The sequence below is a fragment of the Sesamum indicum genome, linkage group LG6, assembly GCF_000512975.1.
Source record: "Sesamum indicum cultivar Zhongzhi No. 13 linkage group LG6, S_indicum_v1.0, whole genome shotgun sequence".
Classification (NCBI taxonomy): domain Eukaryota; kingdom Viridiplantae; phylum Streptophyta; class Magnoliopsida; order Lamiales; family Pedaliaceae; genus Sesamum; species Sesamum indicum.
The window spans coordinates 17,443,835-17,471,760 of record NC_026150.1 but is presented as its reverse complement, the minus strand read 5'-3'; the positions used below and the strand labels follow the sequence as shown (position 1 = coordinate 17,471,760).

Here is a 27,926-nt window from a genome sequence, read left to right as displayed (position 1 = left end):
AGTTATCTGTTAAATTTTATGTCATATCAACTCTTCAATACGTAAATTTATTTTTTAATTCATTTATTCTTAATTTCAATATGTTTTTTTGATAATATTACGATTATAAATTATATTTTTTCTTCATTTCATATCATGATTCTTTTTTTTCTATATACTTGTGAGAACATAATGCAATGACAACTAGTTGAGAAAAATATTAATTTCAATCCCAAAATATAAGGTGGCTTGTAATATTCGTTTTATACTTTTTGAAATAGCCATATTAGTTCCACACTTTAGAAAAATATTGTAAAATTATTCCAACCGTTATATTTAATCTCACTCTTTAAAAAAATATTGCAAAGTTAGTTCCATATTTTAAAAAAATATTACAAAATCTCACTTCAAAAAATATGCAACGTTTGAGTCCAATTTATAATATTTTTTAAAATATAAAATTAATATTAACTATTTCATGAAATATAACAAATATTACGGACTATCATATACTTTGGAATCAAAATTTGCAATATTATCTTTTCTAACGTAAGTTATTTTGAATTTTCCTTTTCTTTGTTCATTTTCTTTGGGCTCTTTGCTTGTATTTCCACTGACCTACACTACCACCTCACATTCGTGAATGCACTCTCTACCATGTCGTCAGACATTTGGGAAAATCCAAATCCAACCGACATAATTTGTCAGCACCGGGAAGCGAGTTGCAAGGTTTTCCTACTCACAGCACTTGGTTCTACTAATCAAAATTGGTTAGTTTCATTCTGAACGCGCTATGGTGATTCTGTAATAACCTGGTCTTTTAGGGTTAATCATTATTTCAAAAATTGTTAATTTCATTTTAATCCTTTTTTCTAGAAACCACATTAGGAGTTTAATAATCGAGCAATTTCGGAACAAAAGCCCTCAAATCTAGTCATCCACGTGGACAATCCAATTCTACACGCTCGATGTCTATTTAATTCTGTTAGGGCTCCAACCACCTAACCTCAAATCTATTGCAGCGAATGATAAAATCCAACGGCGGTGTATCTGCCACGTGGGACGATTATTTTTACCTAAAATGCACAAATTCGCCCCTTTACCTCCATTTTTCCCCTCACACCAAACAAACCCTAAGCATTACCCTTTTCTCTCTCTAGAGGAAAAAAAGGGGGAAAGAAAAAAAGAAATAGTGAAAAGTTTTTCCCAAAAATAAAAAATAGGAAAAGGAACAGTGAATCAAATTAGGGCTTCAAATCAGAGCTCAATTTCTCTCTTTTCCCTTCCTTCCAGTTTCTCTCAAATTAAAACACTTCTCCTGCTCGATCTCCACTGCAATGACGTGGTCGCTATAAATTCTGTTAGAGGTATAGTTTGTGTATGTATATAATCGGAAGACATACTTGCATGTGTGATTTATGTGTGTAGGCGTTTGTTTTCCTACTTTTTGTTGATTTTTTGTTATTTGATCGGCTTTGTTTTGAGGAATCAGTGTCCTTTTGGTAAAATTGATGATAGTTTGGTTGGATTTTTTTATGGTTACTTGTTGTTTATGGTGTGGACTTGTGGTGGCAGATCTGGATGGGACATGAAAATAAGGGGGATTGTGTTGGGGTGATTGGATTGAGGATTTGTTGATGGAAAGTAGCACAAAGAAGTCTGGTGGTGTTGAAATTCCTAAGAGAAACCGTTGTTTGGATATTGAGAGCCTTTATGAATCGAGGGTTTCTAAACTGGGAGAGAGTAAGAAGAAAGTTTCTGGCCAAAAGGACCATGAAGATGTTAAGGAGAAGAAGAGGAAGAGTAGAAAGGAGGCCCCTTTGAGTTGTTTTGAACCTGATGCTAAGAAAAGTAGGAAGGAAGATGTAAATGGTGTGAAATCGAAGCTAGGTTTTGGTCAAAAATCAAGTGGAAGGAGTAAAGGGTTGCATGGCGTCTCGTTAACTTTGGGTGACACCGGAAATACTTTTAATATTCCAAAGCGTCCGCGAGGTTCACTGGGATGGAAAAAATTGGTGAGTGATCAAGTTTCTGCGTCGTTGAAACTTCCTAATTCTGTTGATGGTGGAGGAGCATTTAAAGATGAAGTTATTAAATCTGAGGATGAGGCTGGTGCCAGCAGTGAGGCTGGCCCCAGCGACCGATTGGTTCGGTTAGTTACCCTTTCCACCGATGATAATGGTGCTTTAAATTCAAAATCTGTGGGAAAATTCAGTGGTTCAAAGTCAAAATCAAGGCAGAAAGCAGATTCAAAATCCACTGTAAACTCTAGTAGTTCCAATGTGAAATTAAAGCGGAAGGCGGGAGATGAAGTTAAGGAATATAGAAATGGTCGATCAGGTTCAGTTCAACACACAGTGAAAGAATACAATGTAGTTGTAAATAATGGAGATATGTCGCCCAAAAAGCGGCAGATTAAGAGCAGGAAGAAAAAGGATTTAGTAGGTGGTGTAGATGGCAGCGAAGCCTCAATGAAAAAATCTGAGCCCTCTGTGGGTAGTTCAGTCTCGGGTAGTCTCTTCATTGACTTCCTAGAGGATGATGAGTATGATGAGGAGAACCTCGAACAGAATGCTGCAAGAATGCTCTCATCTCGATTTGATCCAAGCTGTACTGGTTTCTCAGCAATGAGAAAATCTTCAGTATCTCAGACTGCTGATGGATTCTCTTTTCAGGTTTCATCTGCTCGTGATACTTTGAGGCGACAGCCTCACTCATTGGGTGGGGAGTCTGCAGCTGCTTATGATAGGAGCAGAACTCTGAGACCCAGAAGAGAAGATAAAGGCAAGGGCATGTCTAGGAAACGCCGTCATTTCTATGAAATTCGTCCCAGAGACCTGGAACCATACTGGGTTTTGAACCGGAGAATTAAAATCTTCTGGCCACTGGATGAGAGTTGGTATTATGGCCTTGTGAATGACTATCACTCTGAAAGTAAGCTTCATCATATAAAGTATGATGATCGAGATGAGGAATGGGTCAATCTTCAAGAAGAGAAGTTCAAACTCTTGCTTCTCCCCAGTGAGTTTCCTGGCAAAACGAAATCTAGAAAAAGATCTACAAGGGGCAAAGATTTACACAAAGGACAAACAGTTCAACCGGCAGATGATGACAGCTGCACAGGGAACCATCTTGATTTGGAGCCCATAGCATCATGGCTAGCTAGTCAATCTCAACGCGTCAAATCTTCGAAAAGACAGAGGACTTCGCAACAGCACATGCCATTGGGCTCTTCCTTGTCATCTGAGAGAGCTGACAACTCGAATAGCGATGTGGCTGACTCAAAGATAACTAGAAATAAGTCAGATTATGAGTCTACATCAGTGGATAACATAGCTGCTCGTGGAACAGATGGTGAAACTCTGCAGGGAGCTGCCAGCAGCTCCCAACGTGTCAAACATGTGGTTTATGTCAGGAAGAAGTATCATAAGAGAAATGAAGGAGGTAGTTTTGTGTCTAAAGATATCAAAGCATGTGATATTACTCCACAGATAGTTAGTCCTCCTGACCCTGTTATGATTAGCTTTCCGACTAATAAGGAGGGCAAGTTTTATAATGGTTGTGTGGACTCTGAGCAATTGTGGTCTTTTGATGATAAAGGAAAATTAAGATTAAATGATGTGTTGTTGGAGTCTAAACAGTTCACATTCGAGATACGCCTACCTGTATTGCCATGTCTGGAGTTTTCACGTGGAACAGAGGTTTTGTGGCTGCTGCATGACATATTTATGCTTCAATATGGGGTGCTGGTGACTACCTCTGCGGCTGTTATACTAGAGATACTTTTGATCGACAGTAATCTTGGATTGAGATTTCTCCTATTTGAAGGCTGTTTGAAGCAGGCTGTAGCCTTTGTCTTCCTAATCTTGATTGGCTTCAGTGAATCTAATGAAAGCTGGGATGGCGACATGAAATTACCAGTGACCTCGATAAGGTTCCAACTTTCTAGTGTTCATGATCTAAGGAAGCAGCATGTATTTGCGTTTTACTGTTTCTCCAGACTACAAAATTCTAAGTGGCTTCACCTGGAGTCTAAGATTCTGCAGCACTGTCTTCTTGTTAAACAACTACCACTCTCGGAGTGCACATTTGACAACATAAAGGAACTTGAATGTTGGAGTATTCGGCAATGCAAACAACGTGCGGGTTTAAAACTCTCCTCCAGTGAGGTATACTCTTGCTTTTACTAGCACATTTGCTTCTTCCAATCTTGACATGAAGGTTTCAGAACTGAATTATTTATTTCCTCTGGGAATGTCCATATATATGGAGTATTTTACTTTCTAAAATAACAATTCGTTTTCTGAGATGTTCCTGAATTAATGATGTGGATCTCACCAACTCAACTATTAGTTATGGGGATAAAACTGTAAAAATTCCTAAATACCAGATCTCAACTCTCGTACTGACTATTCTGCCAATTCACAAGTGGACATCTATGTGTGGAGGGAGGGAGTATTTTAACATTTGATGTGTTTCTGCAAGGTCAGTGGAATCGGATTCATCCAGATGCTCCATTTTCTATTTTCTTCATTGTTTATAATCTTTATGTTTTCGGTGGTCGATAGAGAGAGGAACTTATTTTGTTTATTAACTAGTTATGTCATAGCTAGCGAGTGTAATTCGGTAATTTGATGATTCCCTTTAGTTTAGTGGCGATGATTGTCTTTCTTTATGTCGTGACCAGGGTTTCAAGAAGAAACTTGTTACTGGCATTTTGCCGATGAGTGCCCCCGGAGAAGCCTGTAATACAAGAATGAGTCAATCTGCTTTTACTCTGGCTGCAAAGCCTGGAAAAGTTCCTCAATTTGCTCTCTCATTTTGTGCTGCACCAACTTTCTTTCTCACTCTGCATCTCCAGTTACTCATGGAACATAGTTTTGCTTGGTTTAACCTCCAACATGAAGATGCATTATGCTCACTGGAAAATTCAGAAAATGGTGACCAACTAGTTGCAGAGTGCTCTCAACTTGAGGCCAGCTCAGTTGCTGTTCAAGATGTCCCAGCTGAACCTGAAATCAGAAAGATGGACGCAGAAGCTCTTACTTTCCAGGGTTTGAAAAGTTGTCAACAAGATTTGGGAATGGATATCATCTTGGCAAGCAATACTGTCGAGAACACCAACTCTTCTGAGGAACTCCAGAAGGGTAAATCAGACAATGATGGAACAGCATGTTGTTTGAAAGAATTCACTGAAATTACACCTGAAGTTATTGCTCAACCACACCAGTATGAGCCTATGAAGGAAGTGGACGAACAGATTGTTCTATCTGCACCAGTTTCTGTGACATCTGCAACATGCAATCCCAGGAGTGATTCCACATCTGGTGGTATGACTGTTGAGATTCCATCTCTTGAACATGTTAATGTGCATTTTGATGGAAAAAGTTGTATATCCAGACAGACATCTTGTGGGGTTTGGAATATACATGATGGCTTTGTTCATAACCCCAACCCTACTGGGTCCAGAAGTTCATTGCAACGCGGTAGAAGCAGCTCAATTTATTCTCCTCTTGGACATCACTCTCCTGTATGGCCTGATGGCAATCCGAACTTGGTGTCCAGTGGATTGAGTAATGGACCGAAGAAGCCACGCACTCAGGTTCAGTACACATTGCCTTTTGTAGGCTATGATTTCAGCGCGAAGCAAAAAATGCAGAACCTGAGATCTCTACCTTGCAAACGCATTAGGAGAGCTAGCCTGAAGAGGACATCTGATGGTTCTGTGAATAACCAGAAAAATTTGGAGTTGCTAACCTGTGTTGCAAATATTTTGGTCACCCATGGGGACAAAGGATGGAGAGAATGTGGGGCAAATATTGTCTTGGAACATGCTGATCATAATGAATGGAGATTAGCTGTCAAACTTTCTGGGGTTACAAAATACTCTTACAAAGTTAAACATATTTTGCAGCCTGGGTCAACCAACCGGTACTCCCATGCTATGATGTGGAAAGGGGGGAAGGACTGGGTATTGGAGTTTCCTGACCGGAACCAGTGGATACTGTTCAAGGAGATGCATGAGGAGTGCTACAATCGGAATATTCGTGCTGCTTCTGTGAAGAACATCCCCATCCCTGGAGTCCGTTTGGTTGAGGAAAACGATGATTATGGAGCTGAAGTCCCTTTTGTTCGAAATCCTGCAAGGTATATCCGACAGGTTCAAACTGATGTTGAAATGGCGATGGATCCCTCACGTATTTTATATGACATGGACAGCGATGATGAACAGTGGTTAATGTCAAAAAAGAACTCTACTGAGAAACATAAATATGATGAGATATCTGAGGAGGTTTTGGAAAAGGCGATAGACATTTTTGAAAAAGTTTCATATGCTAAGCTTCGCAATAACTTCACAGATGCAGAAATCGAAGAGCTTTTGACTGGAATTGGGTCCGCACAAGCTGCTAAAGTCATATACGAACACTGGGGACAGAAGAGGAAGAAATTTGGCATGCCCTTAATAAGACATTTGCAGGTACTAAGAGTTTGTCTTCGTTCAAAACTTTGTATTGTCCTCCTATGTGATAATATAAAATATAAAGTGGCTATGTTAGATAAATACATTTTATGTAATAGAGTCGAGCAAAATAATCTTTGCTTGTTTTATTGTGAAAGAACATGTTAGATATGTTGTAGTAGTGATATCTGAATCAGTATTTTGTTAATCAGAAGGAAAAGAAAGGAGATTTATAGTTGCTGAGCAATACTTCTTACTCTAGTATGAAGGCAACTATTAGAAAATGACATTTGTTTTTACTTTGTCAACCTAGCATCCTTACATCTATGTCGTTGCTGTATTTTATCTCAGCATTCTCATTCATTGTGAATGTATCATCTTCTTTATCTAAAACTGCTCGCATAGTATGATTGATTGCCATCACTGTCCTGTATACAGCCTCCTCTTTGGGAGAGGTATCAACAACGGCTGAAGGAGTGGGAGCGTACTGCTGCTCGAGGCAATTGTGCCTTTTCTGTTGGTAGTCAGGAGAAGGTTACTCCTCCTGAGAAACCACCCATGTTTGCTTTCTGCCTAAGACCAAGGGGCTTGGATGTTCCCAACAAGGGTTCAAAACAACGGTCTCACAGGAAATTTTCAGTTTCAGGGCCGCACCAATCTTCCACGGGGTATCAGGACAGTCTTCTTGTATTTGGTAGTGCCCAGTTTTTCCCTCTTCAACACAGTCTCACTTGTTTCATATTTGGAATATATGTATGTTCTTCTCTTTTATAAATCTGTTTTCTCTAGTCTCTTACCTACTATCATTCCACTGTGGCAGGGAGAAGATCAAATGGGAATGCTTTTGGAGATGAGAAAACGTTGTATGCAAGCAATATGCATGATCCTTCTGATGTTTCACCATCATTCCAGGCTTCATCAACAGTGTTCTCTCCACGAGATGCACATTTCTCATTGAGCACTAATGTCTCCGAGTGGAAAGGTAAACCAAAGGTGTACAAGAACAAGCCAAGGAAGCTTGGTTCTTACCATGCTTTTCACAGCCAACAGTTGATTTCCCACAACCAAAGGACAACAGGGAACAAAAATGGAGTTCAGCAGTGGAACATGGGTTTGCCTGAATTGCCCAGTCAGAGGCACTACTATTTTGGAGCACAATATGGGCAAGGGGTTGAGCAGTTGAATGGTTCAGATCTTCATGAGTTTCGTTTACGTGATGCATCGGGTGCTGCACAGAATGCACTTAACTTGGCTAAGCTCAAGAGAGAGAAGGCTCAAAGATTGCTCTACAGAGCAGATTTAGCAATCCACAAAGCTGTGGTTGCTCTAATGACTGCTGAGGCAATGAAAGATTCGGCTGAGAACTCAAATGGCATCAATTAGGTGATCAATAGCTTCCCATCAGCTGAGGGCATGTAGCTTCTGGAAGTCGAACATCTATGCAGACCCAGCTCTGTCTTTCTTGAGGAAGTGACCTCTATACTGGTCCAACAAATATAATATTAATTGCAACGTCATGGCTGTGCGGATTTTGGGGATGGATATTACTACTTCTGCTAGTATGATACAAAGTTCTCCTGCACACCACGTGTCATCATCAAGGCAGTTTTGGTTCATGTTGCAAGCTTTTCTGATACTTTTTCCCTCGAGTGAGCTTCTTCATTTTTTGCAGTTAAATGCAACACCTTTGGTTCTTGTGCCAGAAAGGGGTGTGGAATTTTGGTTGTCAACCTCTGTACATAATGTTCTTGCCTTCTATCTCTTTTTTTCTTTTCTTGGTACTAGTAAACCAAGTAACCTTAGTTTAGTGCTTGATACTGAAGGAGCTATTGGCCCAAATAATACTATACCTGTGTTTGAATCACATTATGAACTTGAGATAATCTTTGGTGCCGCAACCTTGTTGTATTAAGCAAACAACTACGTACAGAGTAATGGAGGAATTATATGCTGTAACTATTTTGTACAGAATTTGCCATGAGTGATGTTAGTTCAGATCCATTTCTGCACACGCCTCAGTCTGCTAAAGTATCAACCTTTCAGGATACTGTTCTTGTCATGGGTGCACGCGCTAGGCCATTGAAATGCTTCTCTCTAATTGCTCCGAAACCTTCTGAAACTCTTAACAAGTCGAAAATTTTGACTGTTTTGGTTGGTGCACTAGCTATTCCAGTGCTGCTTTACTCAAGTCCATCACAGGCTTCTCCAAGTCAGGGACTTTTGCATTTCTTGGTGTTTTCTTGTATGTCTTTCCTGAACAGGTAATGACCTTGAATGGCTTAATGGGGGCTTGAGTTATTGAGCTGGTGCACAACTACTTGTATGGGAAGCACCATCACACCATTATTCATCTATAATCTTCCCCTGTTTACATGGATTTCCAGCCTACTTCATACTGTGTTTGGCATATTTAGTTTACGGTTGATAATTTACTACCCGTTGTAGGAGAGACTTGCTGATTTAGCTTGACCTGTATTAGGTGGTTTGGCTGATATGTAGGGAACTTATCCATTGCAGCTCATCGCGCACAGAGTTACACTAATGGTGTGTGTGGGTGTCTCTGTGTTTTCCCTGGGTTTTTATGAAATTACAATGGAGTGTAGTTTTGGATTATTTGCTCGAAAATGCATGCAAATTTTCTGACTTGTGGTGGCTATTTGAATTTATTCACGAAGCCAAAATGTTATAATCTAATTTCAAACCCTTTCTTTTTTCATTTAAACTAGCAATTGTGTTAAAATAGAAATAACTTCGAACCAATTCAAATTAACTAATAAACAAACATTAGAAAACAAAGGATCGAACTAGAAACCTTGATTAGATTTCCTAAAATAAAATAATAAACAGAAAGAAATATGTTTTAACTTCTTATGAACAGTTAATTATTTATTTCAAAAAAGTTTATCCTTAAAAACAAATTTAAATTGCCAAAAAGAAAGTTCGACTAAATAAAATCTCTACAAATGACCAACAGCATTAACATCAATATTCTGTCCAACTGAAGTGGAAAAAGCGACATACTTCAGTTAGAAAATCACCACAAAACATTTTACGGTTGCTGTACCTTAATTTTGGCGTTCTTAGGTCTATTTCTTTTGATTTAAATAAGAAAGTAATAAGAACAGACCTACCGTCAAAACCGCCAACATTCCCTCCTCACCTCTCTGCCTCTGCATTAAAGCTCCCAAACGAGATATTTTCAAAGTTTTCATATTAGTTTTTCCTCTCTATACAATTCAAACCCATCATGCAAATCTATCTTTGAAGGTAAACACTACTCCCTCTAATCTAGCAAAGAATTTCAGGTGTGTTCGCCATTGATGTTTCCTGCATTTCTTTGCATGCAACAGTACATTTTCTCAAAGAAATCAAAGTGAAAAACATGATATATGTAAATATATATTACATTTATGCTTAGTAGGACTGCAGGGAAGCCCGTGTTTTTCTTGCATGTTTCGATTTGTTTATTTCTTTTAGAACCGATGTTGTTTAATGGTTTCACCAGCTTGAGTTTTGAATCTTTTGGCATTGAAACATGGATGACGTTGATTAGTTTCTCATCTCCCGTACAACTTGTTTAGAGGGTGAATTGGAATTAAGTAAGAAACAGAAAATGCCTCGACGCATGAAGGAGGAAGAGAGGATCGAAATGATCATTCGTGGGCTTCTGAGGCAACCGGAGAACAAGAGATGCATCAACTGCAACAGTTCGGTATGAGTTCAAGATTACTCTTTTGCATATTGAAAGAAATATATACATAGTACTTTTTCTCTTTTCACCGGTATTTCTAACTCATCTTCATAATTGTAGTTTCTGAATAAGACACAATACAGATAACTCCTGCGTGTAATGATTCTTAATTTGTTTAAAGCATGAAAGATTCTTGCATTTATTTCACTGAGGTATATAGTTCTTACACTTACATGGTAACATTGCCGATCAAGAAGTCTAATCTGTTTACCCTGTAATCAGGGGCCTCAGTATGTCTGCACAACTTTCTGGACGTTCGTCTGCACAAGTTGTAGTGGAGTGCAGTAAGTTTCATTCATGTTTTCGTGGTTGTGAATCAATTTTTTAATAATAGAATCGAGGCAAATATAGTGTTGAATGAGTTTGAAGTGTGAATGATAGTAACGATTGCTTACTGATCAATTTCCTGATGATTCCAGTCGGGAATTCACACATCGAGTTAAGTCAGTGTCAATGGCGAAATTCAATGAAGAAGAGATTACAGCTCTTCAAGCTGGTGGAAATGGGGTTAGAATCCACAGCCAAGATGATGTGCATCATGTTTTGTTTGAATAATAGATTGTATTAGCCAAACTTCTCAAAGTTATATATGATTTCACAGAGAGCAAGGGAAATTTACTTCAAAGCTTGGGATCCACAGCGTAACAATCTTCCCGACAACAGGTAAATGTTCTTGGAGTACCGCATGATGTATCATCTTAATGGAAAGAGGTGATTGATGTTATTATATTCTTTGGTTCAGTAATCTTCAAAGGCTTCGAGAATTTGTCAAACATGTCTACGTAGATCGGAAGTATGCTGGTGAAAATAGTTCTAACAGGCTACCGATGGTTAAGTTGGTATGCCTCTTGCTCATGTACATATAGATGCAACCATGCATTTTTAGCTTAAACTCGGAGTTGTGTAAACTCGCTGAACATATTCTGTAGGATTCAAGGGACAAGACCTTGCAGCGGCATTCTTCTGAAAAACTGAGTCGGGGTATAAGGGACAACTTTTTCGAGAGGTCTTCTTTCGAAAGAACTAGTAAGAGTGGAAGAGATGAGGTCCACGACCATAGTTCATTTGAGAAATCTAGCCCATCTAAAGGGAACCATGAGTTGAATATAAAAGATATTTTTGAGGAAAGAAGTCCTCGACACAAACAAGAAAACATGAGATCTAGTGGCCCCAAGAGCCGTTCTACTCGTTTTGAGATAGTCGACGACAGGTTCCGAGAAGAAGGAGGTGTGAAGCGCTATGAGAGGCACTCAAGGAAAGACTCTGGAGGTGGGAGCAGGTCACCTGGATCTCAGAGGAGTCGAGCAACGAGTCTCCCGGAAATACGCCCCGTCTCAGATATTTTTGGTGAGAAACCTCCACCTTTAACAATTAGTGGACCTCCAGGAGCTACTAATCAAAAGGATGCTGAGGGTTCTGCCAGAGGGCAGGTGAGTTCATTTACTAATCCATATGTTCAATAGGTATCTTGAATTTCATGATGTTCTGAAATTTCTGTAAATTTAGAGGTAGAAAACATTATGTTCTTCCTATATTTGTCATAGCAGAAGGCAGCCAATGCTACTATTCCAGGGCGACCTGGTGGGGAGGAAAAGCAAAATGAGACAGTAAATTCTAGTAGCTTGATTGATTTTGATGCCCAGCCTGAGTCTACTAATCAATGCGCAGAACCTCAGGCACAGATAATGGCTGCAAAAAGTGCTAGTGGAAGCAGCCCTGTTGCATCTTCCACAACTCCAGTGGCTGCAAATACTCTTAATATGACTTCAGTGGAATCTTTGTTATTTGACTGGTCAGATGCGCCGTCAGCTGATGCAACTGCAGCTCAATTGAGCAGTTCTAGCGCTGCTGATAGTGGGCCGGCAAAGGCTACTGAAGTTTCTAATGGTGTTGGATCTCTTGCAGTCACTAACATGAAGCATGATGAAACACTGCATGGTGATAACAGAGATCATACTGTGTCAATGTCTCAGATCAATCAGCTGCCCTCTAAGGAGCAATACCACAATTTTGCGGCTCCTCCTGGGAATGCTATCTCGGGTGCTCAACCAAGTGCCAAATCTGTTGAATCTTTGTACAATCAGGTGAGGAGATCAGTAAAGCTTTCTCCAAGTGACAAAACTTTTCTACACTTTACAATTTGGCCTTAGAAGAAGTTTGTGATTTTCATTGTGCTTAACTGCAGCAGTTAAACAAATTACCTGCATCAAATTGTCTAGCACCAGTTCAAACTGTTGAACTTGAGAAATCATCAAAGGCTGCTGATACAGGAGAAGGGTCACCAACTAAAGGGAGAAAGGAACTTCCACAGGTAGTCTGGCCTACTCGTTTTACTTCCAAACTTTATGAAATTTTCTCCAAGATACTTTTACAAGTATGTGTATTCTGTTTTGCAGGACCTTTTCAGTTCAAATTTCACAGCATTCTCTCCAGCAGTTGCTGGTTGGCAGATGCATCAACCTCATGGGGCAGGATATGCCATGCAATTCAATAATCCCAGAATGGTATGTGACGTATCAAAGAAATTTCATTGTTTGATAGCTCTAAAAACCTAAAAATATTCAGTGATGACAACAAGTTAAACAATGGGTCTCCCATTTTACAGTCTGTAGCTGCTTTTCCGATTTCCACAAACCCAAGTAATCCTTTTGATGTTGGTGATGGAAGATTCCAAGTTCAAACAGCAATGGTAAGCACAGATAATCCTTTCGTTTTCCCAACTTAATTAATGATCTGAAGCCTATTGTAGTTCTATATTTCATCAAAATTATAATAACATCTTATGCAACTTATCAGTTATTTCCATTTTGATCTTTATCACTGAACGAAAATTCATTAACTATGTTTCTTTTGAGCAACTAACTTCACCATCTTATTTCTGGTAAAGAACAGCCTTTTTGCAACCAAACACTTATCTGATTTCTATTCTTCATCTGTTCTTGTCTTTGTTTTTCATTTAGTTTCCTTCAATGTCATCGCTGCAAGGGGCTCTGCCCAACATGGCCGCTTCAAAAGCTTTAGAGTCTCAGTCATCACCTTATGCAGCTGCGTTGTCTTCTCATGCATCCCCATACGGCGTGGACTTGCCTCAAGGTAAAAGAAACAAAAGCACTTTTTTTCTCAGCACTTTGAAATTCATATATAATTTCCATGTATTAACGCAAACTCTTTTGTATGCTTGTCGATTGTATAGTTCCTGGAGCTTACATGGGGCAGCTACCCAGTAACATCCCACTTACCAGGTAACGTTGTATTTGGTTTCTCAATAAGTTGATTGCTTTAAATTCTTGCATATTTTTCCTCTATGCATATATGGATTTTCTGAGTATTGTATCCTATATACAAGATTAAGCAAATAAACATTTACTGTTTCTTTCTTGATTAATTTACTATCTGCCGTTATACTCTTCCCTTGCAGGCCACAAGGAGTTGCTAACATTGGCCAATCCGAAGATGCATTTGCATCCCTTAACCCCATTCAGCAAGCAAGTGGAAAAGACACTTCGCCTGCGGGACCTAATTCTTTGTTATCACGAGGAAATCCATTTGGATAATGGCTAAGCGGTTGAGCACTGAGAACAAGCACTATGTGTGAAGTTAAAACTTTCATTTTCCATGCAAAAAAAGGCTAGAAACAACAAAAAGTTTGTGAAGGATTAGAGATACATGTGATTAGGGAAAGTTTACACTATGGAGTCATGGTGTGAATTTTTGGAAGTTAAGGTGAAAAAGGGTTGTATATATGCTCTATGTGATAGGTTATACGTATGAGGTTTTTCCTTACTTTGTGTGATGTCTCTGATTCACTCTCTATATTAGTATTGCTCTTATAAAATTCACTGTCAGCTAGAGATTGTAACGCGGGATAGCTGTTCTGTGGTCGATAGACAAAAATGTAAATTGTAGAATACAGTTGTACCCATGATCAAGAAGTCTTGTATTTTTCAGCACTCTTTTATGCTGAAACTTGCATGGTTGTCTCTTCGTTTTTTGGTAGAAAGAACAATTTACTTAAACTTTCTTTTGTCTGGAAAAGGGAACTCAACAATCCCTGAATTAAATGCAAATCCATCTTTATCTGTTTATTTATGATTTCCTGTCAACTTATTACATGTAGTGTGAAAGCAAGCGACTTTCGGTCTTATAGCTTTTACCATAAGCCTTTGCTGAACTAAGATTGCATAAATGATCTCATGTTTTTGGACAGATATATGCAATAGAAGGTGCCGTTTCTGTAACCACATAATAAATGTGGTTAATCTCTTCACCTATATACCTACAGCCCTCCATTTCAAGTACTCAATTGTTAGAAGCAGGTACTTTTTTCTGTGGAGAGTAAGTGAGCAGGGTGGTTATGGCGAGGAAGACCGGTGCTGGAGGAGGCCGCGTGGTGGCTGTTATGGTGGCTGTGGTGGTGTTGGCAATTAGCGTGAATGCACAATTATATACCTGCTGGGGAGGATGTTACAATGTATGCTTTCTGAGGAGTAACGGAACAAGTCCGGTGGGGTTGCCATGCTATTATCCGTGTCTCAGTAGCTGCAACCGTGGTTCCGCTTCTGATTCTCAGTTCTATTGTCAGATTGGATGCTCTTTGGAACGATGTGATCCAGTTAGCAATGGTAATTCAACACTCTCTGTCTCTGTCTCTGTCTCTGTCTCTCTCTCTCTCTCTCACACACACACACACACAGACACACAAAGTTAATAGTTTTGGCATGTTTTCCTTTGCTTTTCTGGCATTTTCTTTTCTGCCCTGGCAGATGGTGCAAGATTGGAGAATTGCCTTGGCAGTTGCACCAAACTCTGCAAGTCTTAAAGAAGTTGGTGCATGAACTGAATAACAATTTCTTCAAGATTTAGAGTAGTTTCTTGCCAATGATGAAAGGATCTGATAACTTGGATCTGCTTTATGTAAGGAATATAGTTCTTGAGATTTCATTTCAGCAGTTGATGCCTCCTGTGCGTTTCCTTGTACTGTTTCTTTCTCTACGTGCCTTTACTTGTCAAGAAAAGCAAAGGGAATTTGCAGCAATATCAATGAATCTGACCGCCAAATCCATGCAAGATTACAAATTTTCATGCTGTACAATTTCTCCACTGTTCTTGAAGGAAAGCAACAGAAGGATTAACAATTAGATACAATGACATTACACAAAAGCAGAGAATAGCAAGAAACAACATCACAGAAACAGATTACAGAAGAATGAAAGATTACAAACTTCTTGGTTGAAATTGAATAGTAAAAGAGACAAAATCCTTGGGCAAAGTTTTTATGAGTTTTGAGCAAACCAAAATGAGGAAAGAGACTGGTCGTCTCCCAGAGTCCTTAGCCTGAGAAGCAAATGCACAACAATCCCACACAGAAATCCAAGTGCAGCACTTGAGCCAACCAGTGAAACTGCAGTACAGATAAGCATCACAAAAGACTCCTCCTTAGAGTTCATATCCCTCGAACACATGGCTAGCTCAATCCCAGCAAACAAGAGCAGAACCCCCAAAACCCCAACCGGAAACTGATCCAAGATCTTCACAAATGAGCTGCCTAAAACCAAGCCCAAAACTAACTTAGCCACGCCAAGCAATGCCACGCATGCCCCTGTCCTGCCGCCAAATTTGTACTGCCCTGCTAGCCCTCCGGCCCCATGGCAGCACGGCATTGCACCAAACCAGCAGCCGATGAGATTCATCATCCCAACGGTGATCGAAACAGACGTTGCTGAGACATCCTTGTCTGGGAAAAGATCGGTCGATAACTTACAAACAGCAATGACAGAGTTCAAAATGGACAAAGGGAGTTGTGGGATTGTTCCCTTGATGAATCCTTCCTTCCATGCATGCTTGGAAATCTTGATAACATCTATAGAAGACGGCCCGAACTTAAACCCTTTGAAGGCTTTAGGCCCTCTTATAATAGCCAAAACAACACCTAAAAAGAAGATTATAACTGCTGAAGGAAGAGAAGCAATGAGTTTCCTCAACTTCCTCCTTCTAGTAGTAGGACTAGCCCTTCCAACTGAATCATCTGCCTCACAAGCAGTCTCTCTGTCATCGTTGTTGTCTCCTGAACCATTCACAATTATGATGAAACAAGCACAAGTAAGAGCCAAAAGCAGTCCATCCAGCCCCAGCCAATGCCTATCCCCCGCAGACTTGGACTTACCAAAATTCTGCACATTTCTGATGTACTTAACAGCAGTCATGGCAAACGACAAGCCCTGTGCTAGCTGAATTCCCCTCACAACCGATATTGGTATCAGCCTATACACAAGCTGCATCAATCCTGTGACACCTAACAGGAACAAGATTCCGGCGGTGCAGATTCCAGCCGCCATGACCTCCGGAATGCCAAAGCTGGGATTGGAAATAGCTTCTGCTGCAATTGACTTCATCGGCTGAACCGGCATTGGAACTCCATAGATTGCACCAGTCACAAAATTGTAAATGCCGGTGAAAATCAAGGTAGTGCCAAGATCAAGATTCTTGGCCAGAGTCAAGGCCAAAACTATAGGAATGTAGGTGCCTAAGTCCCCCATTGCACCATTGAGTTCAGCCCATTTAGACCTGAAAACCAAGTTCTGCTTCACTTTCTGTACAACATGCAATGGAGTGGGAATGGAGCTCCGGTGGCCGGTTTCGGGATCCGGGTTCTGTTCCATTGATGAGAAACAATGTGGAAGAACCTCTACGTCCTAAGTATATAAAGGAAATTAAGGTCAACAAAAAAACTAAGTATAAAGTGTCCCTACAATGAATGAGGAGCCGTTACGGAAAATAGAGAAGTTGCTGCCGCTGAATGTGGCTTTTAGGCATCTATCTATCTATCTCTCTTTCCTGTCTGCCTCACTGCATCTGCATGGCATTTATTCTTCTGCTTCCACTTTCAACGATCCACACTCCTTCTCAATTATCATTTATTTTGAGGGTAAATTACAATCAACTTTTTTGATATTGACATAATTACAAATATTTGTTGTTTTAAAAACTAGTCCAATTTGTTCGTTTTCGTTAGATTATTATGGTGAAATTGACAAAAATGCCTCGTAAATTATGAATTATAATTTTCACTTATTTTTAAATTTTTTTCTTAAAGTTGTCTATGGATCATTGGACAAATTTTTATAATATTTTTTACAACCTTTTTTTTTAAAATAAATAATACAACAAGAGTAAAGTTGATAATTCCAAACCTCTATCCAAGAACTACATAATTTCATCAAATATTTTAGGTGTATTAGTAATTTTTTAAATAACATAGGAGTATTCGTAATTATAACAATTTTCAAGGGAGCTCGTTGTAATTTACTCTTATTTTTGTCATATAATTTGTACTCTCTTTCAAGTAGAATGATTGTATGGATCACAAAAAAAAAATTGGTTTTTTCCTGCATTACAAGTCACTACAACTTAAAAATCATAATAAATTAGTACAATTTACGACGGCCCAACAAAACTAATATCAAAATTTAAATTTTAACAATGGTGAATTAACATTGACTACGATTTTAGTTATGGTCGAAATATTTAACACAGTTTTTAATTATAATTAATATTTTGAACCCTCGTTAAAAAAAACGACGAATAATTATTAATACAAAATAATGATTAATTTGTATTCAGGACGATTTATTTGAGTAGAGATGTGAAGGTGAAAATTTTGTATACGCATCTACTTCCACTGGTAACGCCAAATATTAGTTCAGAAATAGAGCAAAATGAAATGTCAACACACGTGAAAATGATATGCATTGCATTTAGATTACTTATTAGGGAATTTTGGATGATGCCTTTGGAATTTAATGTCTATCTGTTTGATTTGGTCTCTCAATGTGTGAATAAAGTCAACTTCCTTGGAACACTTTATTATTATATATATTAATATAAAAAAAGATATTTATTATTTTTAAACGGCAATTTGTGATAATACTATACCGAATAGTTTGTTGTGTCGATGATACTCTTACGTTGATTTTTTTTTTTTTTTTTTAATATAATGTATTGGTTTATATGTTTCTTGAGATGGTTTTTCTGTATTATTTTTTTTTAATGTGATGTGCTGATCTTTATATTTTTATTCTTATTTATAATATTTTTTAAAATATTAAAAATTATCTATTATATATAAATAGAAATGATGCCCCATGATGGATAGTCTACCGATATAGAATGACTAATTATGGTTCAATTTTTTTTTTTTTTTTTTAAAATATAATGTATTGGTTTATATGTTTCTTGAGATGGTTTTTCTGTATTATTTTTTTTTAATGTGATGTGCTGATCTTTATATTTTTATTCTTATTTATAATATTTTTTAAAATATTAAAAATTATCTATTATATATAAATAGAAATGATGCCCCATGATGGATAGTCTACCGATATAGAATGACTAATTATGGTTCACAAAATATGGATTAATTAAAATATCCTTAGAATATATTTTATTAATTTTTCGTAAATGATTATTTCTTTGATATATTGATTGTTCAATAATTTCATGCATATTAAAATCTAATTTATTTGATTAATTCTGAGTTTTTTTTTTTTTTTAATCTTCTTCGTTCTTATTTAATTACAATAAATCACTAGGTCTATTTTATTTCTTTGTTTGAGAGATATCCGGCCCATTTAGGGTAACACCACAAGAGATATAGTCAATGGAGCCCAATTTTTCAGCCCAATATTAGGGGAAAAGGCCCATTATTAGAAATATCAGGTCAACCCATTTCTCGACCCATTAGTCAAAATTACTACTCAAACAACTCGCTTGGAAAATATTCTTTAAGAAAAAAACAAAAAAAGAAAGGAAATAAATACGTTCACCTCCTCTGAAATTTGATGTAAGTATATATAAATTTCATGTGATTTAGAAAATTATATTTAGTATTTCTGAATCTTATTTTCGACTAATAAATAAGTTTTTTTATTAGTTAAAATTCAAAATTTACTGATATAACAAAAAAAAAAAATTCATATTTAATCCTAATTGACTTATTGCTAATTTATTATAAATTAAATAAATTTTTTAATGATTAGATTATCTTTATACATCTTCACACGTTAATACATATGATGAGGTATATTTTCATCATTATAAGGGTAATTCAGTTAGAAAAAATTTATTTGACATGCAATAAGTCAATAGGAGATAAAAGATTTATTTCTTATTCAACTTTTTTTTTTTGTTAATATAAATAAATTTAGTGAATTTTGACTAAATAAGTGGTTTATTTGTTAGACGAAAGTATTTCATAAACACTAATGTAAATTTCAAACCACATAAATCTATGTCTAACTATACTAAACTTTAAAAATAAAAGGACTAAAGTGAGATTAAAAAAAAATCCCAAATGAATATTTTTTATTTTATTTATATTTATTTTTTTGGCGATGGCTAGAGAAACATTCCATTGGACCAAAATTAAAGCAACCCTTGATTATAGAAAAAATGTGATACATTTATCATTTAAATAATTATTTTATTAATTATATAATAATATATCTGCTATATAATCGATGGGTCTCGACTGTTTGTTAGAATGTTCCTTATTTGTATGGCAGATAGTGCTGCGATGTTGCTGGTGTTCGTTCTGCTCAAAGAGTTGTACTTTATATGTATATATAAAGATATGTATACACACATGTATAAATGTAGGCGAGAAAATGAAAGGGGAAGAAGTAAGCACAACCCAGATATAAATTATACGGAGTTTGAGGATTCACAGTGGTCTAATTTTCTCTATTGTAATTGAAAGGGCTGCCTTTGTTTCTGCTTTTGAAATCTTCGTTTCTTGGAGCTACTTCAACTTCACCGTACGAATTGCTTCACTTACCGTCTTGCCTTTCTTTCTGATGCATTTTTTGCTTTTGGGTTTCCTATAATTCTCTCATTATCCGATCTTTTTTCAAACCCTTTTAGAATTTTTTGTTGAAGTTTTTTACTTGATTTACTCCCCAAGGGAGGGGATAAGCTAGAGATAGAGCTATTGTATTTATTATTTTTTTCCAACTGTCTTGGAATTCTTTATCGGAGATAAGTCTGAGGGAGGAAGAATGAAGGGTCATGAATCAAAGGTACTGATTTTACTCAGAAATCTACTGTAATCTCTGCACTTTTGTCCTTCTCAATGCTTGTTTCTCCTCGTATCTGCTATCTATTATGCTGTATAATGAAATAAAGCTGTAAAAATAACCTTTTTTTCTTTATCTACAAGCTTGGCGTCTAGTAGATAGAACTATGTTTGGAGGTTATTAATGTGTTTTAAGGTATTAAAGAATGAGTTATTCTATGGAGAGAATTGATTGCTAATTCTAGTGATGCATATGGCATTAGCTGAAGCGTTTTGCTTTTGGTTTTTGAATTCCTATTATGTCAGGTGGCGAGAATGGAAGATATACTAAGCCTACCGGTGCAGGATCCACCTTATGCAGAATTTTCTGCGGCTAATATAAATTGGGTCAAAGTAGAAGGTGGACGTCAAGGTGGTGATGACATTGCATTAATTCCTTTTTCTAGAGTGGATGATTTTGTAAAGGGTGAATCCAGTAATGCAGAGTGCCCCGCTAGCTTCCGCGTAGAATCAAGAAGGAAGAGACCTGAAGGGAGTCTGAACAAACCAAGAGTTGATGGATATCTTGAATATACACTGTATGTTACTCCTTGTAAGTTGTATTTCATAATACTCGTTCCGTTTTCTTGAAGACGACCCTTGAACTAGAATTGCACATAGAATTTGCAGTCTAGTGTCTTTTTTACTTTGCACCATGTGTAAAGAGTGATCCATTGTTGCAAATTTATTGAAAAAATCTGGAAGGAATACAATAAGAAACATCTAAGTGTCTTTTTCTTGATTTTTAGGTATTGGTGCTCTTATGGTCCTGAAGACTACAGGGATATTGAACCTCATATAGGGGAAAACTCGAGCGCTAAACCTGCTTCTGGTAAGGGAAGTAGGCCTGGGAGACGGCACATGATGAGGGGATGCCTTTGCCATTTTACTGTTAAACGCTTATACACGCGCCCTCTGCTTGCTCTTATCATCTACAATCAGAGAAATCATGTTGATAAAACTGGAGCTCCTTGCCATGGAATACTTGATCAGGAAGCTGTGGGAACTAGAGCCATGTATGCTCCTCGAATATCTGAGGAACTACGTCAAAAGGTGATGGCCATGCTTCATGTTGGAATATCGTTGGACATGATAGTCCAGCATCACATGGAAGAAGTGCAGAGGCATGGGGGCCCACAGAATCGTGATGATTTCCTTACACGTAATGATGTACGTAACATGGAAAGGCTTATAAGGAACTCCTCCCTTGAATTACATTCCAATGATCACTGCAGTGTAAAAATGTGGGTGCAACGCCACCATAAGCATGTTTTTTACTTCCAGGAGAATTGTGGTTCTGAAACTTTAATATTAGGAATACAGACAGATTGGCAGCTGCAGCAGATGCTTCGATATGGACATAATGGATCTCTAGCCTCTCATACAGCATCTGGCCCCAAGAAACTTAAGGTTTTTTCTGGTTTATACTTTTCTGTGCTACGAGTTCTTTATCTCTCTGATCTTTGCTTGTTATCATCCTTACTAGAAGTTGACAGAGATGTAGCAAATTTTGATTACAAGGACTATACGGATCTTACTGAGCACCTGATTGTTTAATACAATTTAAAACAAACTGAATGGGAAAAAAGATTTTTGCTGCTAGATGTGAAAAAGATAAAAAACAAAAAACAAATGGAGAGCTTGTGCAAGTTAGTCAAGAAGTACTATGGCCTACGTTTGAAAAGAAGTACCCATTTAAGATCTGTTGAATTATTATGTTCAAGCAGTATTGGCTGGGAATTGTAAACGTATACTTCATTGTTGCCACTGGAGAAGAGATAAGTGGGAGTAAAATTCAAAAGGCTCTTTCTTTTCCTTGCAATACTGGGAAACCATAGTTATCAGCAGAGTGCCTTTTGAGATGTGGCACATACCAGTTCCTTAAATTCCATATTGACATCCATTTCTTCCCATATGTCGATTGATAATTGGATTTGCAAGAATGTATCTAGCTGGGTTTTGTAAACCAGAGTTTTATTAATTTTCCTTCTCCTTGTGACTTATACAGTATACTTTATGCTCCCTACTCGCATTTGACTCGTCCCATAATGCAATTCCAGTTGCCTGGATCATTACTTCCTCATCTCTTAGTCAAAATATTCACAAATGGATGCCATCTCTTGTTGAAAGGATACGTGGTAAGGACACAAGGTGGAGACCTAACGCAATTCTAGTGGATGATCCATCCTTCGAGGCTTCAGTTATCCGGTAACCATAAACTTTGGTCTCTGTATCATGTCAAACAATTTTAAGTTTATCAGGAGGTGCTCACGATTGTGTTTGTTTCTCTCAGAGAAGGCTTCCAGTGTCGGGTTCTGTTATCCATCTGGCACGTGCGTCGCTGTTGGCTGAAAGGTCTATTAAAATATTGTAACAATTTCAACGTGCAAAGAGAGATGTTTAAGCACCTAGGCAGGATTGTCTACTGCACAAGAAGCGGGTCAAGCACTTCAGATGCTGTAGACGAGTTCATGCAAATATATATTGATCAGTCTGCATTCATAGAATACTTCAGAAGCAAATGGTTGCCAAAAATAGGTATGCTTCTTCCTCCCATACTCTTCTAGAAAGTCTTCTAATTCCTCTTAATTTCTATCTTCTGTTTGCTCACAAGAAAAGTTGACATTTGTTGAAGTATATTATGTTTTGTGATGTACTGCTAAAGCATGTGATACAGACTTTAATGTGATAACCCTGTCTAGCAGAATTATGGGTCAGCTCAGTAAGAAGTCTCCCGGTGGCAGGTCAGGAGCCTTACGCTTCAGTAGAATCCTATCATCTAAGATTGAAATCCAGAGTTCTGAGTTTGCTGCCAGCAAATTCGTATCAGAGAGTTGACTTGTTGATACATGCGTTGACAACCCAATTTCACTCCTTCTATTGGTTTGACCACTATATAGCAGAGACGGGCTATTTTGAAAATTTGAGGGATAGGTTTAGCTTAACCAATCCATGGTATCAAGCTATGCACATTCCTGACATTGACGTCCTACTGGATGAGGAGAATCTCCATTTTGCAAAAGTTGTTTCGCAGGCTGATAGTAGTGTGGCATATACAGTATGGAATCCTGGTTCTGAGTTTGGGTTCTGTGATTGTTCCTGGTCGATGTTAGGTAATATGTGTAAGCACACAATCAAGGTTGTGATTTTCTGCAGATGTCGTCAGATAGCAAGGCCATTACTGTCTGCGCAAGTTTATAGACAGACCTTGCTTAATCTGCTACAGAATCTTCCGGATGACCCTCTAGTTCTTGAACATGCAATTGCACATGTGACAAGATTACAACAAGACATAAAGAGTTTGGAGGATTTGTCAAACAGTGGATTGCTGCAGCCATTGTCTTCTGGGACAAACTCCATACCGGCAGAGAATATCCAGCCTTTCCCGCGCAACAATTAATCTCTGCAGCATTATGCTGCCCTTGCTTCTGGAGATCTCAGTAACTTTTGAGTGAAATGAAGCAAAAACCGTAGGGTGAGTATCAATGGGGAAGTGACCTTTTTTATGACCAGAGCCTAGGCTCCCATGTAGAGGTATGTTTCTGGTTTGCTGTGGTTTCCAAAATATGCCCTGTGTGTGTGGTTGTTTTCATACTACCAATGATATTTTACTAATCTATTGAACTCTGAGTTCTTTTGTCAATCTAACACTTGTTGATATGTGGCATAAAATTTGGGAATGAACTTCTTTCTGAAAGTTTACTTATAACCTTTGGTTGTATACTTTGGTAGTTTAAGGGTTTGTGTGCTGTAAGTCACCTTCACCTTGCTGAAGACCTCACAAGATAGATAACTGCCAATTCCAACTGTCTAATCGACCAAGGACCTCTTTTAGCATTATGACCTGTCAATAGTTGTCATCATTTTGGTACTCCAGTGGATATTGGCCTCCATTAATTTGACAGAACCAAAAATGAAATATTAAGATTAGAGAGAGATCAAGAGAATAGGTTGGTACGGATGACCGTTCCCCATCCACATGATCCTTAGCTTGAAGAAATAGTTTGATTAAAGAACATGGTTCAATGTGAAATCTCCAGATTACTCATCCTATATGATCTCTGTAGTCCATCAGCCATAATCTCACTCCAACAGTAGTTTATTACTCAATGTTTATTATATTTTTCTTCTGATTGATTTGATTTTTAAATTAAACGAGGCATTCAGGCATTGGAAGAACTATACCTGGGCCAAAAACAGTATTTTATAGATGCGTATGCATGCCTGCACTTTCATAATTTAGGTCTACGAGCTACAGATGCTGTCACATGAGAAAGACTGGAACAAAAATTGTTTGAGAGAGCATAATGGCTCTGAGATCTGACCCAAATTTTGTATTCAAACATAAATTTAGTTATTCAGTGGTATAGGCTCATACCTTTTACACCCACCATAACTGCATTGAACTCATCTATGTCAGATCAGCATATGGATGGACAGTAATTGTTCAATAACAAGTGAAGATTGCCTTCTTTTACCAATTTTAACAGCACTTTAACCTTTTGGTCTGCCTTTGAATAACAGCGTACTGAGACCAAATAATTTCAATCATCCTGAAAGTATCTGTAGTATTTCACTTGACGTGCAGAAAGGAGCCAAAGTTGGATGTTATGACAGGGGGGTGGATGGCAATTACCGACTTGGTGGTAGCAGCGTTTCTTTCAGGCTGTTAGAGGTGGAGAAGAATGGAAACATGGAAGTGGATGCATTGAGTTTGAAGATAGAAGGTCAAACTATTGATGGTGGATCTGACGGTGGAAGCGGCGGCTTTTGACACGGACACGGTGGTGGCGTTGAGTTTGATGGTGGAGGTGGTGAAATTGTAGGTGGTAAAGGCGGTGAGCTAGGAGAGATGTTAATCGGGGCTGGTGGCTTCGGTGATTGGGGTGGTGGTGGCAGGGGCTGTTGATTGCCAGGTGGTGGTGGTGGCGGCAGGGGCTGTGGATTGCTACGCGGTGGTGGTGGCAGGGGCTGTGGATTGCTTGGTGGAGGCGGAGAATAGAACGGTGGAGGTGAAGAAAATGAGGGAGGCGGGGTTGAGTTTAGATTGTAGTGAATTGGAGGAGGTGGCGGGGATGGAAGATGTGCTTGTGGAGAAGGTGGAGGTAGCTGGCAAGAGACATCACATTTGAAACTGCTACAGTTAACCTTTCGAGACAAAAACCTTTGACACTGCAATTCCGATCTTTGCATTGGGCGCCCTCTAAAACAATTCTTTGTATCATCATATTTGGGCAAATTTAAGCAAGCCGGAGACTCATCCGAGAAGAAGTTGTAATCATATGCAAAAGCCTTTAGATTTGGAAGTTGACACATCCTGATAGAGATCTTCCCAGACAATAAGTTATGTTCCACATTCAGTTGCTCCAAGCTGTCCATATTTCCAATGCTATCAGGCAACGGACCCATTAGTTTGTTATGACTCACATCCAGCACAGTCAAGTTCTTTAGCTTCCCGATTTCGCTTGGGAAACATGACAAAAGGCCATTGTTTGTGATAATGAGTTCCTGTAACGTTGCTGCCATACTGCCTAAACTTGCAGGAAGACATCCTTCGAGCATATTGTTGGCCATTACTATGACAGACACAGGTGAGTTGCCGATGTTTTCAGGCAAGGCAGAAGAGAATCTGTTGCTGTTTATAAAAATAGCATCAAAATCTTTATCAAAGAGTCCCTTTGGAAGCTCGCCTTCAAATTCGTTGTACCGAATGTCTAGATACTTGAGGCTCGGCAAGTGGAGGACAACTTCTGGAAATTTTCCTGCAAAGCGGTTGTTGCTGAGATCTAGCTCAAACAGGAGCCTCAAGTTCACAAAACTCTGGGGAATCGTACCACAGAACCGATTTGAGTTTAAATGAAACAATGCAAGATCAAAGAGCAACCCGAGTTCATGGGGGAGGCTCCCAGCAATGTCTGCATGGTTGATATCAATTCCAGCAACTGTACGTTCACACGTATTATCAGGTGCAGGCCAACAGAACACGCCTTTGTAGTTACAGACATCGGGTCCCACCCAGTTGGTTGTCATGTTCTTTGGATCGGATAGTATGGTTTCTTTCCAAGCTTGCAATGCGATATAAGCATTCTCCAATCGTGGGTTCTCAAACTTGTGCGACGGCTCTGTAGCAAGAGGATCTCCATTGTAGGATAATAGGCGTCTATGCTGATGAAAATCATCTGCAGCTTCAGAGACACGATGATAAACAGAATCCGAAGTCGATATATTGAAAAGGAGAGGTACGGTGCATAGAAACAAGATTTTATAGCTGCAAAACCGACCAATACTGTGAGTTTTTCCCTTCATGCTCTTCTGTTTCGAATTCAGAAAGGCAATGTATGACAAGAAAGGGGTTTAGTTCAAGATTTCGTTCATGGGAGAGTCTTAGTGTAAGTTAGCTGTTGAGAAGAGCTGAAATATAGCTGGGAAGCTCCAACTTTCTGTTACTGTTTTGTTGCTCAGTCAGTAGTTTGTTGAGATGAGAATTTTAAGGTTTTCTTATTGAAATTCGGCTGTATTTTTGGACGTTTTACCGCTGCTATGAAGCTGATACTGAACTTTTCTTACGCTGGGACATTATTGTCTGAACTGGGAATGCTTTTTTTAGTATCTTGGTCATAAATGGATTGGACTGATAATGTGTTTCGGGCTGAGCCCATATGTGGCTTGGGCTTGATCATACCTATAGGCCTACAACGTTGAATGAAAAGACCCCAATCACATTATTTGTACATCTCAGCAACAGTACAAAGGGTATCTGAAACACCTAATTTAAGTGTTTATAAGTTCTTTGTTTGTTTTACAATCTATACTTCCAAGTTGGTTGCCAATATGTCTTAATTTAGTAGTTAAAGTTAAGGTTAAGATTTTTTATGAATAAGTTTGAGTCTTATCGGATATCTAGATAGTTGTCTCACTTTTATGAGTTATTAAGATTTATTTATTGTTATTAGTAAAAAAAAATTACCGATTTGTTAATTAAGTTCATTTAAACTAAAAAAATATAAGGTGTTTTTTATTTGAAATTTATCGATAAAATTTTACATATCATTTTTTTTAATAGTTGAAATAATAAATTTACTCAAAAATAATTATATGTCAATATGTAGAAAGTATTATAGTTGAAATAATAAAATATAATTAACCCTTTTAATTACTTATTATATAGATACCACACCGCAATTAATTTAATATAATCATTAATAATTAACAATATTCACGTTAAAGAGCGAAGTACATACAAATTATAAATCTAACTCTCCGTGTTCAAAATCGTAAAGCTTCAATTTCGACAACCAATCCATAATCCCATCAGCAATAATTGACCTGTATTATTTCTTCCTAATTTACCTACAAAATCATTAATCAATCAAACAAACTCCATCATCAATAACGAGCGATAAAACACTCTATTTAAAATTATACTCGGATAAAATTAAATAAAACAATCATTGATCACTTAAAGTGATAAAGATGATTAAGACAAAGAAAAAGGGTTGGACTACAAGTCTTGGGAGACATCAATCATTATAACTTAAAAGAGAAAACTATTAACACTCAATATCCCAATCCCATATTAGCACCACTTTGCCACCTAAACATGCTTATATATTACTTTAATCCCGTGC

General features: G+C 38.0%; 5 protein-coding genes across 9 annotated transcripts; 3 read left to right on the top strand and 2 right to left on the bottom strand.

Moving 5' to 3' along the window:
• On the top strand, positions 1,091–8,395 carry LOC105164793. The gene is made up of 5 exons (XM_011083565.2): positions 1,091–1,346; positions 1,555–4,148; positions 4,667–6,457; positions 6,878–7,133; positions 7,260–8,395. Exons 2-5 carry the CDS (start codon positions 1,617–1,619, stop codon positions 7,820–7,822), a joined length of 5,142 nt encoding a protein of 1,713 aa, XP_011081867.1. The 5' UTR covers positions 1,091–1,346; positions 1,555–1,616; the 3' UTR covers positions 7,823–8,395.
• On the top strand, positions 9,633–15,148 carry LOC105164792 (probable ADP-ribosylation factor GTPase-activating protein AGD14). Of its 2 annotated transcripts, XM_020694267.1 has the most exons (15): positions 9,633–9,706; positions 10,021–10,151; positions 10,413–10,474; positions 10,610–10,697; positions 10,792–10,853; positions 10,933–11,029; positions 11,120–11,620; positions 11,738–12,274; positions 12,376–12,501; positions 12,587–12,694; positions 12,796–12,879; positions 13,151–13,283; positions 13,384–13,432; positions 13,609–14,812; positions 14,954–15,148. In XM_020694267.1, exons 2-14 carry the CDS (start codon positions 10,053–10,055, stop codon positions 13,742–13,744), a joined length of 2,082 nt encoding a protein of 693 aa, XP_020549926.1. In that variant the 5' UTR covers positions 9,633–9,706; positions 10,021–10,052; the 3' UTR covers positions 13,745–14,812; positions 14,954–15,148. The 2 variants fall into 2 exon arrangements, with proteins under 2 accessions (XP_020549926.1, XP_020549928.1); XM_020694269.1 differs by lacking the exon at positions 14,954–15,148 and having other exon boundaries at positions 12,379–12,501; positions 13,609–14,279.
• On the bottom strand, positions 15,292–16,915 carry LOC105164791 (molybdate transporter 1). The gene has a single exon (XM_011083563.2). The coding sequence runs from the start codon at positions 16,847–16,849 to the stop codon at positions 15,464–15,466; it is 1,386 nt and encodes a 461-aa protein (XP_011081865.1). The 5' UTR covers positions 16,850–16,915; the 3' UTR covers positions 15,292–15,463.
• On the top strand, positions 19,748–25,021 carry LOC105164788. 4 transcript variants are annotated; one of them, XM_011083558.2, is made up of 7 exons: positions 19,748–20,263; positions 20,566–20,837; positions 21,048–21,708; positions 22,307–22,506; positions 22,592–22,836; positions 23,004–23,832; positions 24,887–25,021. In XM_011083558.2, exons 1-6 carry the CDS (start codon positions 20,243–20,245, stop codon positions 23,696–23,698), a joined length of 2,094 nt encoding a protein of 697 aa, XP_011081860.1. In that variant the 5' UTR covers positions 19,748–20,242; the 3' UTR covers positions 23,699–23,832; positions 24,887–25,021. The 4 variants fall into 4 exon arrangements, with proteins under 4 accessions (XP_011081860.1, XP_011081861.1, XP_011081859.1 ...); XM_011083559.2 differs by having other exon boundaries at positions 24,868–25,004; XM_011083557.2 differs by having other exon boundaries at positions 24,823–24,959.
• On the bottom strand, positions 24,142–27,035 carry LOC105164789 (leucine-rich repeat extensin-like protein 4). The gene has a single exon (XM_011083561.2). The coding sequence runs from the start codon at positions 26,602–26,604 to the stop codon at positions 25,027–25,029; it is 1,578 nt and encodes a 525-aa protein (XP_011081863.1). The 5' UTR covers positions 26,605–27,035; the 3' UTR covers positions 24,142–25,026.

Bases quoted from the DNA above. Each gene is read 5' to 3' on its own strand.
- LOC105164793 (XM_011083565.2), top strand. From the start codon at position 1,617: ATGGAAAGTAGCACAAAGAAGTCTGGTGGTGTTGAAATTCCTAAGAGA. The intron at 4,149-4,666 runs GTATACTCTTGC...TGTCGTGACCAG, and splicing joins TAAAACTCTCCTCCAGTGAG to GGTTTCAAGAAGAAACTTGT. The intron at 7,134-7,259 runs GTAGTGCCCAGT...CCACTGTGGCAG, and splicing joins GGACAGTCTTCTTGTATTTG to GGAGAAGATCAAATGGGAAT.
- LOC105164792 (XM_020694267.1), top strand. From the start codon at position 10,053: ATGCCTCGACGCATGAAGGAGGAAGAGAGGATCGAAATGATCATTCGT. The intron at 10,152-10,412 runs GTATGAGTTCAA...CCCTGTAATCAG, and splicing joins GCATCAACTGCAACAGTTCG to GGGCCTCAGTATGTCTGCAC. The intron at 10,854-10,932 runs GTAAATGTTCTT...TCTTTGGTTCAG, and splicing joins AACAATCTTCCCGACAACAG to TAATCTTCAAAGGCTTCGAG.
- LOC105164791 (XM_011083563.2), bottom strand. From the start codon at position 16,849: ATGGAACAGAACCCGGATCCCGAAACCGGCCACCGGAGCTCCATTCCC.
- LOC105164788 (XM_011083558.2), top strand. From the start codon at position 20,243: ATGAAGGGTCATGAATCAAAG. The intron at 21,709-22,306 runs GTTTTTTCTGGT...TGACTTATACAG, and splicing joins CTGGCCCCAAGAAACTTAAG to TATACTTTATGCTCCCTACT. The intron at 22,507-22,591 runs GTAACCATAAAC...TGTTTCTCTCAG, and splicing joins TTCGAGGCTTCAGTTATCCG to AGAAGGCTTCCAGTGTCGGG.
- LOC105164789 (XM_011083561.2), bottom strand. From the start codon at position 26,604: ATGAAGGGAAAAACTCACAGTATTGGTCGGTTTTGCAGCTATAAAATC.